Here is a 12,406-nt window from a genome sequence, read left to right on the forward strand (position 1 = left end):
ATGATTGCTTCTAGTAATGGTAAATGCAATCCCATTCACCATTTCTCTGCTGATGAGACTCTGAGAGTAACAAACAACTTTAATCCACTTCACACTATTCAGAAAAGTAAATTACTTCCCCGGAGTCATACTATTAAAGTTGATGAGCCCATTGATGATGCACATTATACTATGTATATGGGTTCTTTAGATGACCGCCCAATTATTGTCAAGGAGTTTGAAGGGACAATCACGGAAGATGAACTTAGGTCTTTTGCTATCCATGATATTGTCATTACAACCCAGATGAGCAACCACATGAATGTTTTAAAACTCTTAGGCTGCTGTTTAGAGTTTCGTGTACTGCTTCTGGTGCTTGAAAATCCAATCCATGGTGTTGTAAATGATAAAGGAGGTTTTGGGTATGATTACTCTCTACCTTGGAAGATTAGGCAGCGGATTGCTAAGAGCTTGCTAATGCACTTACATATCTTCACACAGCACTTCCTGTCATCCATAGGGATATAAGACATGGCTCATTTTTCTTGGACCATTATTTGGTTCCTAAGTTCTGCAACTTCTCACTCTCTATAAAAATTCTTCCTAACCTATTGCATGCTGATGATGATGTGAATGGGATTTTTGGTGACCTCGACCCTAACTATGTGATATTTGGTTGTGTCACCAAAAAAAGTGACGTCTATAGACTTCTACTTGTTTTCTTGATTGGGAAGAAGCTTGACAATTTAGGATGGGGAACAAAATTTTGCTCAATAATTGAAAATGGGAAAGCTCACATTCAGAATGATCGGTTTAGTAAAGCTTTTTACTCAAAAATTTTAGGAGAGGGAGTGAGCAAAGATCAAGCAAGGCCAGATATGATTGATGTGGCAAAAGAACCCATGTAGATTGAGAAGCCTATCTCTCCTTGATAGCTCCATTCAAGGCTAGATTGTGTGAGACTGCGCCCCAGCCCGTTTTGAAATTGGGCTAAACCCTATTGCTTCTCAAAATGGAAGTTCGACTGATTATATTTTTTCCTTTAAATTAAGGGTTTTTTAATGGAGTCGTCACTTATTTAATTGTCAGAATAAATAAGAAAACCATAATTGAAATTTTTATCATTTTATTGATTTGAGAATGAATGTACATTGATCATAGGAAATTATATGACTTTGGTTCTAGATACAATTTAAGATAAAGTACATGACTTTGTTTCCTAATTACAATCTAGAGATTAAAAAATTACTTGGATAAGTACTTAAACCCTTGATCTAAGTTCGGAGGCTATATTACAAGATGGGAAGGTGTTAGGCACCTACCTTGCCTAGTGAAACCGGTCTTCTAGACTATGGTAGCCAACATTCATATATCATCCGATATATTATCAATCAATTGCAAGTTGAATTTAATGTGTGTGCATGTGATAAACACTAATTCCATATATTAATTATTGCATTTGGATTGAAAAATAAATTCTAGTGAATGTGTGTGATATCCTAGATTCAAGGATTTGAGAGAATTATGAAACTTGTTTTTCATATTTTGGATATAGATTTATGATCAAAGCTAGTGTCATGCATAAACATGTGATGAACAACCAAGAACATGTGAAGAACACATGAACATTTTAGAATATCAAGAACATTCAAATATATTCAAGGAATTTAAATAATCAACTAGCACTATTTAATCTTAAATTAACATTATATGAAAATAAAATAGGTAAGGGAAAGGTATTATACTTGCATGCAAGATCTACACGGTGGAGGAGGAGGCTTTTAATGGAGGTCCTAAGGGTGGAGTAGAGAAGAAGAACTAGGAGAGGGAACTCTATATCTTGAGTCTCAAAAAGACCAAGATATGACAAGACCAACTCTATTTCACTAGAACTTAAGAGGGGAGAAGAGATGATTTTTTTTTTTGTGCTTTGGAATGGAGGGGAAGGGGTTTATTTAGTAGTGGAATAGAAAATATGAATAGAAAGACATTTAATGAGGGTTGACAAGGGATCAAAGAGAATTATGAACCTAGACCCTATTTCAGTATTTAGAGAAAGCTGGTGCATTAAAGTTGGAGGTTGGTGGGAGTGATGAGCAAGCAAAATGACTAAAACCTCAGTTCTTCCTATAGCTCCTATAACAATTCTCAGAGCTAAATTAGAAAAATTATATCTTTCTCAATTTTGATCGAAATTGCCTCATTCTTGTGCTCAGATGGAAGCCCTAGATGTCTAGCTTTTGGAAAATAAGCCTCAAATTAGTTTTCCATTAATATTAATAGGCTCCAATTACTTCCATTTTAGACTTAATCAATTCCAAGTCTACCCCAATTAAAATGATAATTATACAAATTACTCATTAAATAATTAATCATTAATGTTTGATGATCTAATTAATCAAGTGTGCGCAACATTACCGTAAGAGGTAGTCCTAGCCAATCAAATTATGACATGTCATTAGTTTGAGATTGATTATAATTATAACAAATTGGAATCAATTGTTCATAATTACATATATTTGGATTTAATTTGTGATAGTGCATCTCGGCCATTAAAACTTGATTTGATAAAAACTTTCAATCTGATGGTCTAATTATGGCTTATAATCAGTCAATTTGATTGTTACAACATCAAGATTACTTTGATGAAATAAAATTACGGATCTAGTGGCCACAATTAAGATGCCTATTTCCAAAATGAAATTACTTTTATACCCTTCATGTAAGGTTAAATGTGGGTTGCAAAATGGGGTGTCATCAATTGATGTGGCAAAAGAACTCAAGCAGATTGAGAAGCCTATCTCTCCTTGATAGCTCCATTCAGCCTCTGTGGCAGTTTCAAAGTGTAAAAGGATCTGTCTCACTTACAGAGTGTCATAATGCAAAATCCATGCAAATAAGGAATTTTAGTATTGTGAATAAAAATACCTTTCCCATAGTATTTTGTCGACTGTAAGTGAGTGATTATTGTTTTCTTTTCAATGCTCTCAACTCTCAAGAAAAGGGAGCAATAGCTACAAAATTCATATTGCCAAGGAAACTACGAGGGTGCTCTCTGCTATTATCACAAAAATTACCAAGGTACATCATATGAAGGGGCTAGACATTTTAGATAATTCAGAACAAGATTCTATTGCACTAGATTTTACAATCTAGTATTGGTGTCCAGTTGTAAATGAATTAATATTAACATTATCCAAACCAACAAGTTTATCAACTTCAGTGAATGCAATCAGCTGAAATTCAAGAGTAAAACAAACTCCGTAATTTTCAGCCAAACATCTTCATCTTCATATTCATTTTTGCCGCAACAAGCACAACAGGTTCCTCTGTCCGTGATATGCACCACAAATATTGGTCAGACCTGTCCAATCCCAACAAATATATTGTGTAATTGAATTCGAGCCTTGTGTTTCCTTCCATTATAGTGAGCAGCCAAGTCATTCTCTCCATTGCATTTTGTATTACAGATATTGCACCTAAAAGTATAATTTTCCTCACTAACAGCTTCATTCATAGGTTCAAGTCCACTGTTTGACATTGAAACTCTTTTTTCATGCTCCTCTTTTGTGGGCTGATCAGATTTATTAGCAGTTGAAGCTGAGACACCCATTGACTGGCCATGCTGTTTACCCTCATTATTTGTAATAGTTTTTTGTTTCCATACTTTCCTATATACAGTCTTTTGTGGCTCCTCAACTGGCCGAGCAGTTTTCTTTGTGGTTGAAGCTCGGACAATACTTGGCTGGTTCTTTGTTTTCAGTGCCTCATAAGTAGCCTTGTGTTTCTTTCCTTGAAGGTGTAAATTTAAGTTTTTCTCACAAAGAACAGTTAACTGACATATATCACAAGTCCACTTTTTTCGGACTTCCTTAGGCATGGGTATATCGGGAAGTTCTCTAGCAGTTGCAGCTGCCGCTGCTGTTTCTATAATCTCCTTAGTGGCTGATGTTCTGTTCTCAGTTTGATCTAGATTAGGCCCTGTTAGAACTACCTGGAAATGCAGTGATAACATAAATTAGGAGCAAAACTATTGTTTAGTCATTTCCATCCTATTTGTGAAAAAAGCATAAGAATTCCATTGCCAAAAAGAAAACATGACTGAAACAACCTAAAATACATAATCAATATAATAGAGATCTCTTAATTTAAACATAAAATATGTACAATACAAATGCAAATGCAAATGATGATGAGAATTCAATAACAACAAATCATAGGAAAAAGCCATTCCTTTTGAGGATTCATTTTATTTATTTATTTATTTGGGATAGATATGATAGGCTTTGAAAACTGTTGGGGGACCACAATTTGACTTCCTACAACTACTCTAAAAACAAGCCCGTATAGTGTGATGTCAAATGCCATAAAAGATTTGAGTGTGTCTTTCTCATCACCATTTGGTTTTGAGGTGGAATGGCACAGCTCATGGTCCGGCAAAAACTATGGCATCGAATTCATGAGAAAAAAAAAAAAAAAAAGAAGAAGAAGAAGGTCCAATAGTGCACAAAGCTCCCACTTTTGAGGGCTTTGGGAGAGATGACTAGAGAGCTGCCCCCATTCTTTCTTTCTTTCTTTTTATTTTTGTTTTTTGGAGAATGAGCTTGAGACTCAAATTTGTGATAGTTCTCCTTGGGAGGAAGGCACTTGCTATCACACCAAGGCCATATCCCCATGATAATTGATCTTTTGAGTCATTATTTATAACAAGATTATGATGCTATTGCTGACCCTCCTAATAGTCTAGACCGACCCAAAGCAGGTTAAAATGTGAAGCCCCTGAGAATGTACTGCGATTTAAAAGTTAGCTGTGTTCATTGCCACCTTCTGGTTTCCCACACCTTGATTGTAACCACTAACATTATCAACCCACTATTTTCAGCATTCAAAGAACCGATTCTACATGAAAATACTCATTTTTACACCCTTCTTTAAAAGAGTGGGTTTTCTACAGAACTTTTTCATAAAGTTGAACAATAAACTCCCTAGTGAATATAATACAAAATCTTACCTTGGCACTAGGTACTTCCTTTTTCTCTATTACTTCCATAGATTTATTATCTTTATGCACAATGTTAGCCTCTCTGCTATTTGACTGCATCAAGAGAAAAGGAGTGGAGATTAGCTCATCTAGAAATTTTTAATAAAAAATTGTAATATACATCACAGACTCACAGCTCTTTTTCTTCAATAATTAAAGAATAATTGAAATTTGGAAAAAACGATTTTTCATATGATTTCCAAAATAGTGAACACTCTATTAATAAGATTCTTTCAAAACTCTTTGGAATCCTTTTATTCATCTAACTAAAACCAATAACTGTTGGGCATAAGAGTATATTGAAAGACTCATAGTAAATGTTCTAGTTGCATGAGTAACATTTTAAGCTTTACCCTCTCCACTTGTTTCCTGACCATAACCGAAATAGATTTGAACTCTTCCATGCCGTGATTAAACTTTTTACTTTTTTTCTGAAAAAATGAAGGCAAAGTTAGAGATAAAGGTGTGATCATTAGTCCATTTTGTCACCCGGAATGAGATCCTAATAAAGATAACAAAAGAAAAGCACAAATATAGTAAAAAAAAAAAATTATCAAGCTTGGGTATCAGTCCTGTGCCATCTTGTTAAGTTCTAGTTCTAGAATTCTATGTTGATATGGTTGTGAAGAGAAACACAAGCGTGTGTTATGTTCCACAGTGCGCATGTACTAAGTCCATCTGGATTATACAAGTGACTATGGGAAGCTTTAATTGTGACCAATCCTTTTGGGATATCATCCATATATGACTAGTGCGTACTCAGGTTGTGGTAATTCCACAAAAACCCATTTATCTGAATGCCAATTCCAACCTATCTAATTAACTAACTAAGAAAACTGTTTTCCAATTGTATATAAAAGTTTGATATAACATTTTATCTTAACTGAAAGCTATAGAACACAAAGTGCCATACCTTGGCAGCAATAAGTTCCTCCAGAGCTTCAGGTCCATTATTGTTTATATATCTCTCTGCCTGAGCTAGAAAGTTATCTCTCTTGAATAAGAATTCCTTCCATTTATTGAATTCATCAACGAAAATTGGTGGGTTCATGGAGAGGCATGGATGTATAAAGTGATTATAGACATAAATAGCACCATCGAAGTGAGGTACAACCAGCCAGCAGATGATCATTAGCTTAATGTGTTGCCAGAACAGTAACCTGACAGTTAAAGATGGTAAACAAGACATATTATAGACATGTCACCCGTATATATGTACACACGTCAAGAAAAGACAAAAAAAAAAATCTAATCAAGTTAAATTTTGGCATATAACATAGTGAATGAAATCCCTCAGATGTAGTAGCCTCTTATTGATGAAGCACACAAGGTGACAGAATTCTGTAATTCAAGAAGTCCAACCTATAGCTTTTATATTTTTGAGCTTCAAGCGGTTCCCAAGAACATGAAATGAATATTGAATTAGCACAAACTTCTAGTTTACTCAATTTATTGTTGACATGGACATGAGAATCATGCAAACAAAGGGTGTAAGAGACCACAACCTTAAAAAAGTTAGAGATGGGAACATAGACATTGATACGGAGATTGTCGTCAAACAATGCCATGTAAGCACAACTTGACACGTTATTACAAACAAGGATGACCTAATGAAAACGTGATAACATTCCCCCACACTATTTAGACAAAATCCATCTCAGGGTGAACGAGGACTTGGGGGCACTTGGCCAGATGACATTGAGTCAGTACTGAGGGCATATATAAGAGCTCAAATGTAAAGGATGAGCTCAAACTAGAGGACTGAACGCCATATCAGAGAACTGCTATACACATTGTAGGATCAACAGTGACATGCCTAAAATCTCTGCCATAAGGCAGATACACCCTTTGTTATAGTCCCATTATGACATGCCAAAATTTTAATGCAAGAAAAAGAACAAGTTTGGCATCTATATAAATCCACTTACATGAATCAGTGAAATGAAATATGTAGAATTTCAAGTTTAGAAAACATTCAATTTAATATGCATATGATTTAAACAATGCAAAGAATGAATCAAAAGACTTTTTTTGGTCCAAGTGTTACTCACCATTCTATTAACATGCAAAAATTCTTTGAATTTGATTAAAAAAAAAAAAAAAAGAAGCTATTTATTAAAGTATGTGTGTTCATGCTGTCAACTCTCACTGAATATCCTTGTAAGTGATTATTTGTAAGCTGATTTAAGCACCCAGTTGATCTTATACATCAGAATAATCTTTAGTAATGATATCCCTGTTCATGTAGTTCTTCAAACAAAGTGCAAAATTGAACAAATTTTTTATATGACATTCCAAAAATAAAGGTTTTCTTTGAGATTTATTTCACACAAATGTTGATTGCAAATCATTTTCTCTTTTGTTTTCTTGGCACGCATGCATAGGTAGACACTGGAATGCAGGGTAAAGTTACCTTTCAAGAAACTTCAAGAAAGCATTCTCAAAGAGTGAAATCAAAGAGAAGACAATCCAATATGTAGCCAACGTCTGAGTGTCTGAATTTGAATTGTTCTCAATTGCTTGGATGGAAGCACATCTGTTAAGAAAATGTATGGTATCCCATATCATGTTCATGCACCAAGAGTACCACTTGTGTGTGTGTGTGTATGAGAGAGAGAGAGAGAGAGAGAGAGAGACTTACAAAGGATACGCCAAAGAAAAGAAAGGCCTGCAAGTAAAACACAAACAAAAAGCAGAGAACACTTTAGGAAAACTAACTACATGAAATATTGATTAGATAATGCACCATATGTTAAAGAAATGAAATGTAATACCATGAAAGGACATAAAGGCATTTCAGTGCAAAATTGAGAATAACCAGTAGCATCTTGAAATAGAACTAATCTGTTTGATTTTCTCAGCTTGAACCTCCAAGATATATATAAGTAAAGATGGGGAAAGACATAAATGTGAAAGAAAGGAAGAGCAAATAGATTGAGCTGGAAACTACAACAAAAGTAAAAAGCAATATCTGAGGAAAGTCCAACAGTCGCTTTCAGAGTCTTAAGGATTTCCTCCAGTCAGTTTATGTTCCAATTGAATACGAGTGGTAACAGGGTGTGACTTCGGTCTCCGACTCTGCTGCTTAACCGCTATTTTTTTGTTAGCTAGGTTGTCTGTTTTGGATAAAATTAGTTGATTGACAGTCATTTTTTTTTAGCTTTACTATTGATAATTTTTGTTATTAAGCTATTTTTTTTGGGAAAAAAAGGAAAATGCTAGAGTTACGAACTTTTTATAAATTTCCTAACGTGGTGAGTGGTTATTGGTAAGTAAAAAAATAATATAAGTGGTTGGTTCAGATGCGAACTAATAAGAATTTACTACTTCAACAGTTTGTAGAAATGTTGCAGAAAAAGTTGTATCTATAACATTCTCATAAGAGAATTAATGATATTGTTAAGAGGGTAAAGTGTAATTTTAAAGAACAAAATTGCTAAAATTAATATATATATATATATACACATACCTGAGTGGCAACTAGTAAATATTTGAAATTGAATGGGACCCAAGTTAAGTCTGAGGACATTATATATGTTTTTTTTTTTTTTTTTTTTTTTTTTTTTTTTTTTTTTTTTTGAGAAGGATATATGTATATGATACGCTAAATTTCAAGTGGAGAAAAAAAAAAAAAAAAAAGCACCCGGCCTATGCTCATAATTTCACACTCGGTATTGATTTTTATAAGTATATGGTCCACACTCATCGACCATAATGACTAACGACCATGATTTTTCGATGCATTTGGTATAATCTCTAGGACCCAAAGCAGTTTTATAAAAGGGATCAAGACTGTAATGGTGGGTTGGTTAATGACTCCTAATAGTTGTGGAAATGGTGCAAAACAAAGTTTAACCATCGAATGTTCTTTTGTTTTGGATTTGAATCCTCTCTATTTCGAAGTGAACAGAGACTCGAGAGATAGGAAGTAAGCACATTTCATTTGGGGTGTTGTCGTGCTATATTATAATCTTGGATAAATTACAAATTTTGTCCCTAACCTTTCAAATATGTCAGTTTAGTCTCTAACATTTGGATATTGTGTCAAAATAGTCTCTGCCATTAAGTAATAGATAAAAAATGCTGACATAGTTAATGGACAAAATAAAAAAGAGAAATGCTAAATCCACACAACAATTTTACAACATTTTCACAACATTGCTTACCTATCACTACTAAGTTACAAAACACAACTTAAATAATTTGACTACGAAAAGAAAACAAAAAAAATAAAATGAGAATTCAAAACAAAATAAAAAGATTAAGAAAACAAAACAAACAATCAGATAAATTTTTGTTTTGTTTTCTTAATCTTTTTATTTTGTTTTGAATTTCATTTGATTTTTTTTCCTAGTCAGATTATTTTAAGTTGTGTTTTGTGACCTTTTTTTTTTTTTTGAGAGAATTTCAATCTATGACGTCCGCTTTTGATGATAGTTCTTTTATTATCAGACCAAGACATCAATCAGAAAAATTACTTTTATGTGACATCAGATGACCCGTCATATGGAATAAAGAAATTAAAATTAAATTAAAAAAAAATTAAAGAATTTGAACGATGAACTTGAGTTGAGGCTAACCAAATCTACTTTGTGCTTCTCATGCCTAAGTTTCAAAAGCACTTGACCATGTCAGATATGGCCACTTTGGCCATTAAAGTCAGCGTGGCTCTTCAAAGTGCGTCGAGCAAGGACGATCATCGCTGCAAGAAGGCTTGTATTCTTGTGGTTAATAAATCAGTTTCTTTAGAAAATTATAACAAGATTAATAATGGGTTTGAGTATAGTAATTATGGGTATGGACCTAATGATACAAACAAGACCTTTGTTATTGATGCCAAGCCACCGGGTGTAGTTGGTGCTGGTGGATTATCTCAAGCTAGTGCCTGGGTCGGTCAGGAAGTTGCAGAGATTTACTTCTAGAAGAGCTAAGATGGCAGTTTGTTCCTTTAGACACAGATTGAGCACAATTTATGAAGGCACAACTCTTTAGACTTTTTTATTTTTATTTTTATTTTAATTAGTCTGTATTCCATTTTGTAATATACTTGGAAGTTGGATTGAGTGTGTAATTTTTTGCAATTTTATTTTTGGTTTTGATTTCTCACATCGTTAATTATTCATATTTGAATCAAGATATTTCTTTCGCAAATGCAACGAGAGAGAGAAAGTTAGGGATTGATCTTAGGTGTGAACAGAATATTTGGTTTTTTTTTTTTTTTTTTTTTTTTTAATAATTTGATATGGTGGTACAATTGGCGGTTGATGTGACATGAAAAATTATTTTTTGTTATTCCGTTTGACACATTAGATTTTTTTATCCAATAGATAATGGTAAAAACCAAATTGACATAACACTAAAAATGTTAGGAACCAAATTGACATATGATGTAAAGGGCATGGACTAACTTTGTAGTTTACTCTATAATTTTTTAAAAACTACTCGTGTCACCGTACCCATACTTATATTAATTTAGACGTGGTAAAACGGTCGGATCAGGTCACATTAGTTAGGTTCAGATTGAAAACGGGTTCAATTAAAAAAAAAAAAAGTACCATTTTAAGCAGGTTGGAAATGGGTATATTTTTCACATGATTTAAAAAAAAAAAAATTATTTGTCATTTGATAAGTCATGCAGCAAATTACTTGGTGTAAAATGCATGATTTTGAATTCACCACTCATATTAAGAATCAGCTTAGCTCAAAAAATTAATACTTGTTCAATTACTATAAAATTATACAAATCTTTTCATTGCTAATAAAAAAAATAGCACAAAGAAGTCTAGGATACCCTTTGAACATCTAATTAAAACAAACGCACAAGTAATTGGTACTTTATTTCAATTTGAAAATATACATCAAAGTTTGATTGTTTACTAATTATTTATACATGTTCTGTTTTATGACTATCATGTCATTATTAAGCAACACACACTAAGAAATATCATCTTTTATTTTGGAAAAATAATTTATTTTGGCCATGGTTTGTTAAAAAATAGGCATAAAAAGCAATTGCATATGCTCATGCAAATTTTTTTGTCAATGTATTAGAAATTATTTTTTCTATTTTGTATACTCACTTTTCAAAATACTCCACATCATATTCTCTATTTTACACCACATTTCATTAAAATATTAATTTTTCTTAATTTTTGTAATTGTTTCCCTTAATTTGTTTGCACACAACAACCACTATTTACTCTTTTCCTTCATAATCGTGATGAGAAATGCTATTTTCACAACATTTTCAAAACAAATCCTAAGTGATAGGTTGTTATGAGTGGGCAAAAAAGTAATTTAAGTTGTGGATTCAAATTATAACCAATAACAACTTACTATATGTGATTTGTTGTGAAAGTATTGTGTAAATATTGTGGACGTAGCAAATTTCTAATCGTGATACATAAAAAAAGAATAAAAAACTAAATGCAAAATGAATAGTGTCAAATGTCAATGAATACTCGGTTACCATTGTAATAATGTATTTTTACACAACTTTGAATGACCATGTAGCAACAATGTATTTTACACAACTTTGTTTTATATTCTTGAAAATTCTTAGATAAATAAACTTTATGCACATTTTGTAAATTAGTGTTGCCGTTGTACTTTATACTAAAACTGTATTATAGGTTACTTTTTTTATGCCCAAATGATGTCATGTTTATATTTTACTTTTAGATTGTTGTCCACCAAATAATTAGATTCCTACTTCAATGCATTGCAATTGATTTGCTTTGACTCTTCTACATCATCATTTCTCTCTATTGAAAATTTTGAAGTCCTTATCTCTAAATTTCATGTGAATTCAGTAAAAGATGGTAAAGAAGACATTTGATCTTCATATATTTGGATATGTTAATTCCATTGTACAGCTAAAAACATAATTATCTTTGTATAGTTGGATATGTTGAACATTTTTAATGTTTAAAATTTAAATATTATCAACTAATTGTCATATTACAGAATAGCATTAAAATTATAAAATATATTGCACATTTGAAGTGTGTAAAGTCAGGTTTCAATCTATCATAATTTTTTTCTAGAAAAGCAATTGTGTCCAACATCAAACTTGATTGTAGATGTTTTCTACGTTAGAAGGGCAATAGACAACTAGCACTTGCTAAGACATTTGTGTTTTCACTTTTCACCAAGACCTAGTCTTATTTCGTTTCACTTATCCATATGGAATAGATGAATGAACTTTGGTTCTCGTTTATCTTCTCTGCTTAACTTTCCAAATTCAACATCATTGTTTTATTTTCTTCTATTTTCAGTTAGAATAGCTTATTCCATGCTTCCTACATTTTTCATTTTTCTTTTTTAACCTAATCAAAGAAATCGTTGGAGAGAAGAGTTAGTGGAAGCGCAAGAGGGGCACATGGG

The 12,406-nt window shown here is 32.7% G+C and overlaps 3 protein-coding genes across 4 annotated transcripts; 2 read left to right on the plus strand and 1 right to left on the minus strand.

The window, feature by feature from the left end:
- On the plus strand, nt 1–887 carry LOC126704940 (non-functional pseudokinase ZED1-like). The gene is made up of 2 exons (XM_050403919.1): nt 1–394; nt 481–887. The coding sequence occupies exons 1-2, from the start codon at nt 1–3 to the stop codon at nt 885–887; spliced, it is 801 nt and encodes a 266-aa protein (XP_050259876.1).
- A 2,301-nt stretch (nt 888–3,188) lies between these two features.
- LOC126706294 (uncharacterized) lies at nt 3,189–8,003 on the minus strand. 2 transcript variants are annotated; one of them, XM_050405697.1, is made up of 7 exons: nt 7,795–8,003; nt 7,662–7,688; nt 7,434–7,556; nt 5,934–6,180; nt 5,374–5,451; nt 4,991–5,074; nt 3,189–3,973 (listed from the first exon to the last, which is right to left on the minus strand). In XM_050405697.1, exons 1-7 carry the CDS (start codon nt 7,845–7,847, stop codon nt 3,338–3,340), a joined length of 1,248 nt encoding a protein of 415 aa, XP_050261654.1. In that variant the 5' UTR covers nt 7,848–8,003; the 3' UTR covers nt 3,189–3,337. The 2 variants fall into 2 exon arrangements, with proteins under 2 accessions (XP_050261654.1, XP_050261655.1); XM_050405698.1 differs by lacking the exon at nt 5,374–5,451.
- Nucleotides 8,004–8,734: 731 nt separating this feature from the next.
- Nucleotides 8,735–10,012, plus strand: LOC126704941 (uncharacterized). Its single transcript, XM_050403920.1, has 3 exons — nt 8,735–8,767; nt 9,595–9,747; nt 9,875–10,012. The coding sequence occupies exons 1-3, from the start codon at nt 8,735–8,737 to the stop codon at nt 10,010–10,012; spliced, it is 324 nt and encodes a 107-aa protein (XP_050259877.1).
- The last annotated feature ends 2,394 nt before the right edge of the window (nt 10,013–12,406 follow it).

Source organism: Quercus robur, chromosome 11 (assembly GCF_932294415.1).
Source record: "Quercus robur chromosome 11, dhQueRobu3.1, whole genome shotgun sequence".
Lineage (NCBI taxonomy): Eukaryota > Viridiplantae > Streptophyta > Magnoliopsida > Fagales > Fagaceae > Quercus > Quercus robur.